Raw genomic sequence first — 9,408 nt, 5'->3', positions numbered from 1 at the left:
TCATGGTGTATATGTAAATGTTTATGTAGGATACGTTTACGGTATATTATATTGTATAACCTTTATAACGCACCAATCATACAATAGCTAAATTGCTATATTGATCATATTTAGTTCCTGAGATAATGTGTTTCATAAGTTACCATTATGTCTATTCAATCTTTCATAAATCATTTTCATGAATTCTTAAAATGAAGCATTCAAAAAAGATTCACAAGATGAAATCAGTTCTACTGATGGCAGTAGTCATACAAATGTCAAACAGCAATAAGTGCTTGTTTGCTTTTAAGGATTTGTCGGATAATAAAAGACATAATAGCTTTAAGGACATAAATCAAAATCCTAATCATTAAGTGTCCCCATTAGATACTGATAGTTTAATGACTGGTAAATAAAACCCATTTTAACTTGGCCAATGACCAATGAAATAGATAAAAAAAATAAACCATTGGTCTTTCAATGTACTGATTCCCAAATAGTTAATGAGCGTCCGACACAATCAGGTCATGCAGATTTAACACTTGCAATGGTTTTATGGATGGGGCAGAATACTCCCATTCTAGGACTTCCGAAGGAAAGCGTCTTTCTGACCTGTTGATACACTAACATATATACACATAAAAATAGTTAAGCAGCCCCCAGAAGTTTTCTGTATAGTTAATAAGAATCACGATAATGATAAAATGGACAGAGTTGGAGAAACATTATGTTTGTAAAGAGGAATCATCTGAGAACAAAAAAATTAAAACAATTTTGAGCCAGAATGAAATTTTAATTGAGATATGGTTGCCCAAACACCAGTACAGTTTTTAAAAACAACACAACACCCTCTATGAGTTTTGCACCGCTAATTTGGGGCAACGATAAATTATTGCTCATAATGAATAAAAATGTGTATTAACGTCCATTAATGACATTCGCGTGTCAAAAGGTTTAATAACAGGTGGGGCCACCGCGTACCCGGATGACAGCCTCGACCCTTCTCCTCATCCCTCCAGTCAGACGTCGGATCATCTCAAGGGGGAATAGCGCCCATTCGTGATGCAAAGCTGCTGCCAAATTGATCAGGATTGTATGGTGGAGGGTCCATTGCCTGCACTCTACGCCCAAGAATGTCCCAAATGTGCTCTGTGGGGTTAAGATCGGGACTCATTGGAGGCCATGGTAGAGTTGCAATGGCGTTGTTTGACAAATATGCAGTCACAGCTGTCACAGACCGCCGTAATATAGTTGGAGTATTGCTTAGTGCGGCGTTAAACAACAAACAAACAAACAAACAAACCATTGTAATCGCAGTCTCCGATGACGTTGTAGTAGTGATTAGTGCAGTAATATCCTGTTTTCAAGTCCCGACGTCACAGGAGGGATTTCTGTACAGTGCAGTCCCTTTACTGAATTGGTTTGGACTTGTTTTCGTACTAGTCGGCTGATTACTGAGTAATGGTAACGCAGTTGACGTCCAATCACCTTGAAAGACATCCCTGCGGCATGCATACCGATGATTCTCCATCTAAGTGCTTCACATAATCTCCTCCTTGCCATTTACACACTTGACGACTACACAAATCAGTTTACACTGTTTTCAGTGCCAGTATTTGCTGTGTGGACTTACTGTCTTTTGCTGAGTGCTAGGGAGGCATGATGCACGTGCAAAACACGGGGAATTGGGACGTCACCATCAGGCATGAACGGTCAAATTATTCGGACAAAACAACATTTATATCATAATTAGTATTGCAATCAACATTAAGCATTAAAGTAGTGTATTATCACACATAATATTAAGGAGTGGTTAACTTTTTTTATGTGTATGTATCTCCTCTAAAACTTAAATCTTTTTTTACACAATACATTTCTCGGGTCTAATGGGTGTTTTCCCCTGATACTGATTTTCACACGGAATAGGGCTGCGTGACTTGCTTTTTTAACATAATCTAGATATGTTCATAAAGTAAATATCTTCCACAGTCAGACTGCCCTAACCTGTTCATTGATAGAGCATTTTATGGACAAAGGTAAGATCTAGCTCAACAGCTGACAGCTGTTCGTTCCTCATTGTCATAAAATACTGTACACAAATGATAACGCTCCAAGCATGCTCGAACCTAGATGTGGCAACAGTCACAACAATGTACTACAGAGGTATAATAGGGGAACTAATCATTAGAATGCAGCTTTCGTTGAGGTTGAGGTGCAACAGGAGGTGTTGCCATATCAGAATGAACTTTGACACCATGCATGAACGTGTACACAGACGCCAAAGTGTGTGCGCCTATAGAGAAACTCACTAATGCAATTGAGCTAAGCACACGCTTAAAAAAGCCTCCGAGACGGAACAGACAATATGGAGTGCAATGATACCTTAGCGTGGGAGAACTTAAAAGCGACACCAAGACAAGATCGTCTCATTATATATATTAATTGCACTACGCAATATATCCAAATCTGCTCCTGTTATCAAAAGATAATTTCGAACAATACCAGGAAGGCGAATTTTAACATTTACGGTTAAAAACCGGCTTTATGCAGCCCTCCTGAAAGCAAGGTGTTCTGTGAGGGTGTGGCCTTCAGAGCTCACCTTGGCGGCAAAGTTGGGTAGGCGAGGCAACACCAGGGACGGACTGTGCGCCAATCACAAATTGCAGAAAACGTGGTTGGCGACGTTACAGCAAGAGGTTTGTCGGACAACAATTCTTGACCATGAACGGTAGGGGGGCGGTAGTGGCATGGTGTAGGGCGATATCACACATGACAGGCGAACTGATTTGGTTATTGTGAGTTGACATTTGATTGGCCAGCCATATGTTGAACTTTTGCGTACTGTCGTTGCTCCATACGCTAGAATTATCAATAGAAACTTTGAACTGCATGACAACAATGCCAGACAACATCGTGCCCAAGTCGTCACGGTTTATCTCCGCCGAGAAGGCATAGGGACATAGGACTGGCCCGCTAAGTCCCCTGACATCTGTGATATGTTCTTGGGTGGCGAGTGTCCGACAGAGACCTAGCACCCGCACCATTCACCGATTTTTTCGTGTTTTTTCTTGTCTTAATTTCTTCCGGTGCCCTCCCTTCCCTCCTGCCCTATGCGCTCGGTTCCCAATTAAAAGAAAGAGGTATCTCCTCTACAGTGGGACTACATCACATTTCAAAACACAGTAGGTTTATCTCCTTATTGACTAGTTCACTTTCTTATGGCCAATAGTTGAAAGTTAGTCAGGCTTAAAACTTTTTGACCAGCCCTCGTATCTTGAACAAGATGTGACGAATCGTAATATGTCCCTGGTCTGTGGCAGAGGTGCTAGGCTGGCCGCAAGGAACTCTGGGTAGGAGACTGGATTATTGCAATTATAGCGACATGTGTGTCGGTGTTTCGGTGGCTCCTGGTACTATTCCGGACTAATGAGGGTTTTATAAACCGAGCCTACTTAAATACCATGCCACAGTTTAACATGAATACCCCATTCAGACACAGTATACTGTCTCCCGAACCGACAGTCTGTGCTTTATCCCTGTAATGCCGATCGCCAGACAGGGTAACAACAAGTACCATCTTTTAACATCGGTTGGTATAACGCGCCGTGGATCGAACCCCGACCTTCAATTCTCCGGCCTGGCGCACTATCCACTAGACCACAGAGGCTGTCTCGGAATTTGCTGAAAGCATGAACAGGTGGCGGTCGTGATGTGAAACCTAGTCATAAATCAGGTATCAGCGTGCGTGAGGATGTCCACATACAAATAGTTCATTTAGAAATACTTAAATCTAACTTAATATTTATTTCAAATTGTCATTTACACGTGAGCTTCACAAGTAACTCCAACATAGCCGGGAAGACAAGAGCACGTGTAACCCAGCGTCGTGTCTGGGAAACAGACCCCTCCGTTCTCACACGGCTTGTATCTGCAGATGTGGCTGTCTTTAGCTGCAAACAGATGTTATGACATGGATAAACATATGGTGGTGCTATGACACGGATAAACACAGTAATGCTGTGACACGGATAAACACAGTAATGCTATGGATAAACACAAATTGGTGATATAATATAGATGAACGCTGTGATGCTATGACATGGATAAACACAGTAATGATGTGACACGGATAAACACAGTAATGCTATGGATAAACACAAATTGGTGATATAATATAGATGAACGCTGTGATGCTATGACATGGATAAACACAGTAATGATGTGACACGGATAAACACAGTAATGCTGTGACACGGATAAACACAGTAATGCTATGGATAAACACAAATTGGTGATATAATATAGATGAACGCTATGATGCTATGACATGGATAAACACACTAATGATGTGACACGGATAAACACAGTAATGATATGGATAAACACAAATTGATGATATAATATAAATGAACACATGGTGATGGTATGACACAGATAAACAGTGATGCTATGATATGGATAAACACATAGTAACGCTATGACGGATAAACACATAGTAACGCTAAGACATGGATAAACAGTGATGCAATAGATAAACACAAATTGGTGATATGATATATATAAACACATTGCGATGTTTTGACACGAATAAACGCATTGATGCTATGATATGGATAAACACAGAGTAACGCTGAAACACGGATAAACAGTGATGCTATGTCATGAATAAACACATGGTGAAGCTATGTCATGAATAAACACATAGTAATGCTATGACACAGATAAACAGATTGTAACGTATAAACACATAATGATGCCATGGATAAACACATACTGATGCTATGTCATGGATAAACACATAGTGATGCTATGATAAACATATGGTGATGCTATGACATAGATGAACACATAGTGATGCTATGACACGGATAAACACATAGTGATGCTATAGATAAACACATGGTGATGCTATGATAAACACATGGTGATGCTATGACACGTATATACACATAGTGATGCCATGGATAAACACACGGTGATGCTATTGATAAACACAAAGTGATGCTATGACACGTATAAACACATAGTGATGCCATGGATAAACACATAGTGATGCTATGACATAGATGAACACATAGTGATGTTATGGCGGATAAACACATAGTGATGTTATAAAATGGATAAGCACAGTGATGCTGTGGATAAACACAAAGTGATGCTATGACACGTATAAACACATAGTGATGTTATGACATAGATAAACACATAGTGATGCTTTGGTGGATAAACACATAGTGATAATATGATATGGATAAACGCATAGTGATGCTATAGCATTGATAAACACACAGTGATGCTATAATATGGATAAACACATAGTGATGTTATAGCATGGATAAACACACAGTGACGCTATGGATAAACACAGAGTGATGTTATAACATGGATAAACACACAGTGATGCTTTGGCGGATAAACACATAGTGATGATATGGTATGGATACAAACAGTAACGCTATCACATGGATAAAGACATAGGGATGTCATGACATGGGCAGGTCCATGGGCCCTTGTGTCGCTGCGTACTGTTTCTAGATATATTAATATCGCACGGGGGTAAGAAATGCGCATTTATCAAGGGGGGCATGGGAATATATAGAACGGGGCACTTTTTACACTCATGTGACATTAATAGATGTATATTTGGGTTTGTTGCATTTTGTTTGTTTTGTGCTAGTGTGTGTGCGTGCGTGCGTGCGTGCGTGCGTGCGTGCGTGCGTGCGTGCGTGCGTGTGTGTAAGATATACCATTTTTTTCTCTTTGTAAAGTTTTTAACAAAAAGTACGGGACCCCTCCCACCAGAATTTCAGATGGAATCTGAGGCAAAGCTCACCCTTTGTCGTTATTCACCCAAGTGTTACAGCATGCATAAACATTGACCTAGGGCTAAAACCACATGTTGTGCAGTCACTCACCGGCACACACGGCTTGGCGGGGACAGGGGTCTTTCTTGCAGTACACAAGTTCATGTACACACATCTCGTCACTGGCACAAGACAGGGCCTGCAGGAATAACATGATCTGTCAGCGTCAACTCAGCCCAAACCATGTCAGCAGCAGAGATACTAGCGCTACGACTATTGGAATTCTGTCATATCATTTTACCTTATATTTGAAATACTTGAATTGTATTCGTCAATGACGTTTTCCATGTCCCCTGCTACACCGTTGTACTACTTGGAAAAATATACCCCGCCGTCATTCATAGCAACGGGCGTTTTGCCGATCTCTGGAATATCTGCATTTCAAGCTCCTTACAGGGAAACGGCGCCACGTCATGTATATTAACATTGACTTGATGCACGTGTCGTCTTGAGTTCACCTGACAGCATGGCGACAAAAAAACGCTTACAATCTCAAGTTATTATATAGTATAGGAGTTGGGACATAATATAGCACCAGGATCGCTTTATGTCACTAAAACATAGGTTACTACCATATTTGTTTTGTGAGATACGTTCAATACAAATGTTGTACTGATGTAGGTGCAGGCATGCCAATTTGGCATGTTGAGGCCACGTGTTATTTTATATATTCCAGCCCTTTAGTATAACTCGATGACTATCTTTTATTAATTTTCTGTGGCTTTATACTTGTATACACGTAGAAGCTTCAACGTACTGCACAGTCCGTAGCCCTCTTCACACCGGGGTCACCTGCAACACAGAACGGTGCCTCAGTAGACATATATTGTAGAGACAGTTCTATAGCTATTTAATACACTACATACACACGTGTAGGCGCGTGTGTGGGATAATGGAAGGTAAGCATGTGCGTATATGTAAAATGATACTGGTTGGTTGGTTGGTTGGTTGTTTTACGCCGCAGCAATATTCCAGCTATATGACGGCGGTCTGTAAATAAACGAGTCTCGACCAGACAATCCAGTGATTAATATCATGAGCATCGATCCACGCAATTGGGATCGATGACATGCTTCAACCAAGTCAGCGAGCCTGACCACTCGATCCCGTTAGTCGCCTTTTACGACAAGCATGGGTTGCTGAAGACCTATTCTAATACTGCATCCCTCCACACACATTCCCAGTTCAGCATTTTTTCCAACATTAACAAACACCAATCTTGCTCGTATGCTCGTTTGTGTGTGTGTGTGTGTGTGTGTGTGTCTGTCTGTCTGTCTGCCTGTGTGTGTGTGTCTCTGTGTGTCTATATGTGTGTGACAATGAGTTTTGATCAGATTAAATGAAAAACTATGGACAGAATGTGGTGGGAGCTTGTGGGAGCTTGAAATGTGGCGCTTCCTTGTCTCTAGAAACACACCTACATTATAATCAAAATGTTTTAAAACATAAGTCGTACAAAGTATATGTTTACACCAAAAAGGATCCTATGTGATTTCATTGTTATCTTAAAAGCAACAAATAACTGCCCTGATCCCACAACCAGCGCATATACATATTGAAACTCCGGCTAGAGGCCTAGCTGTAGCAGTGACGTCATAGCGGAGAGATGTCCGCCATTTTCCTTTGTTGACAGTGCATTAATGTATTAATGTACATGACAACGACGTGATTTTCCGTTATTCTCATATTCAAGACACGAAATGTGTATAGCGAGGTAAAGTTTGGATACAGCAATGTCAGCGATGGAAACCGACTGGGCATGCCGTGAGAGAGAAAGATCCACACAAACTAAAAGAAGTTGGTTACGAAAATAATTTTTGCATTCATTGTAAATATAATCAATGACTGACAACCGTCGTACAACAATTACAGAGGACCATGCAAAGATTACATGCTAAGGCTAAATATTTGGCACAGTTTTGGTGTATAAAATTCTCATATTCAGTCAATTGTCTTGCATACTTGAAACCCTAGTATGTATCTGATTCTGCAGGAGGGGCCTCTCTTGTTTTATTCACAAAACATGCAGAAAGAATTCTTATACATTTTTGTCTTTGATAAACTAGACTTGAAGTTGAGAATCTATTGTGTGCACAGTATAGGTAGCTTTATTATCCGCCGAAACAGATTCCATTTGGCATAAAGGGAAAAACAGCTGTGAAAATTTTATGAATTGACCACTGAAAATCAGTTACGACACCAGGTGTATGCGAAAAGGAAAAGCACGTCCCTACCGGAAGCATTACAAAGTAAGCATGTATCGCCCGACACAGCAGTACTCCTGCCATGCGACGATGGCCTGTAAACAAACCAGACAATCAAGTCATCGATGGATCAGGAAATCCAGTAACACAATAGCGTATTTACTGATTTTGTTGAAACTGATAAAAACTACATGTTTATTTTGAATTACGTCAGCTGTGTACGTGTGCTGAGATTCTGCTGCCAAAAGGTAAAGAAAAAACGTGTTGCAACACAATAGTCCAGCTTTATGACAGATTATGTAAATATATGACGTCATGAACGTCGATCTGTACAGCGGATTAATTAGACTATGATGAACGGTGGATGTATGTTATCCGTGGATTTGCTATACAGGTGAACATCTGTGTCGAACTCTTATGTGTCGAAGTCCCGGTTGTGTCGCGATGTATATCAGTTAATGCTTGAGGAAAGTTGTCATACGAAGGTTCAATATTGGGATGCTTACGGATTCGCAGATCCTGACAGGATTAAGGGACACAACTCTGATCACCGAGATACGTCCCCTCCTCTGACAAGTGATTACAGGTAAACTTACCTATGGGGCCTGATGCCACAAGTGCCGAGAATGAAAGCAAGGTAACTGAAAGACAAAAACAAGGCACCAGTCACAGACACATGTCCTTGGAAGGGAATAAAGCCGAACGTGACGAAAGTTTTCATCGCTTTCGTGGCGACCAGGAACATATTGCAGGCAGACAAATGATTACAATGAGTGCGAATGAGGGATTCAACTCAACAATCAGCAGATCCGGACACAGCTAAGGGGTACAACTCCGTACAGCAAGTTACAGTTAACCCACTGGTTATGCTGACATTCAGCGTGCAGCCTTACTCATGAAATATGATCACGTGCGGGGAACTTATCAAAATATACGACAGAGAACAGAATATAATATGTTCATATATAAAGTTGGAATCGTTTGAAAATATTAACATTCTCATATCATATATTAATTTCTGTTTTCATACATACATATGTGTGAAAAATATGACGGCAGGGGACATTTGTTGGTTGATAAATATTGTTATATGTCAGCAACCCCCCTGATACAAATCTCTGATTCATAAACACGGTATTCGTTCTCTTACCAATGGCTAGCTTCATATTGGCTCAGTATGTTGGTCAGCTGTGGAAACCTAGCGATTTTGTCGTAGTTTATATCAAATATAGTTCAGTGGCCGTCGCCTACTATCTGTCATAGATAAATATTATCTGTCAGATAACTGTGGTGTATATTCTAACACACCTATTTGCGATACTTTTTGTGGATCTTGTTCCAGATAGTAACAACTTGAGTAA

At 40.5% G+C, this 9,408-nt stretch overlaps 1 protein-coding gene across 1 annotated transcript; it reads right to left on the bottom strand.

The window, feature by feature from the left end:
• Nucleotides 1–3,768: 3,768 nt before the first annotated feature.
• On the bottom strand, nucleotides 3,769–9,298 carry LOC124147597 (adhesive plaque matrix protein 2-like). The gene is made up of 5 exons (XM_046518260.2): nucleotides 9,198–9,298; nucleotides 8,644–8,688; nucleotides 6,601–6,635; nucleotides 5,895–5,982; nucleotides 3,769–3,929 (listed from the first exon to the last, which is right to left on the bottom strand). Exons 1-5 carry the CDS (start codon nucleotides 9,211–9,213, stop codon nucleotides 3,799–3,801), a joined length of 315 nt encoding a protein of 104 aa, XP_046374216.2. The 5' UTR covers nucleotides 9,214–9,298; the 3' UTR covers nucleotides 3,769–3,798.
• Between the last annotated feature and the right edge of the window lie 110 nt (nucleotides 9,299–9,408).

The sequence above is a fragment of the Haliotis rufescens genome, unplaced genomic scaffold, assembly GCF_023055435.1.
Source record: "Haliotis rufescens isolate VD_foot unplaced genomic scaffold, xgHalRufe1.0.p SCAF_2, whole genome shotgun sequence".
NCBI lineage: Eukaryota > Metazoa > Mollusca > Gastropoda > Lepetellida > Haliotidae > Haliotis > Haliotis rufescens.
The sequence above is the reverse complement of the archived record's forward strand: the minus strand, read 5'-3'. Positions and strand labels throughout refer to the sequence as shown.

Coding starts and splice junctions, on each gene's coding strand:
- LOC124147597 (XM_046518260.2), bottom strand. Junction 6,636..8,643: donor TGTGGCATCAGGCCCCATAG/GTAAGTTTACCT, acceptor TCTGTGTTGCAG/GTGACCCCGGTGTGAAGAGG. Junction 3,930..5,894: donor CCGCCAAGCCGTGTGTGCCG/GTGAGTGACTGC, acceptor ATCTGTTTGCAG/CTAAAGACAGCCACATCTGC.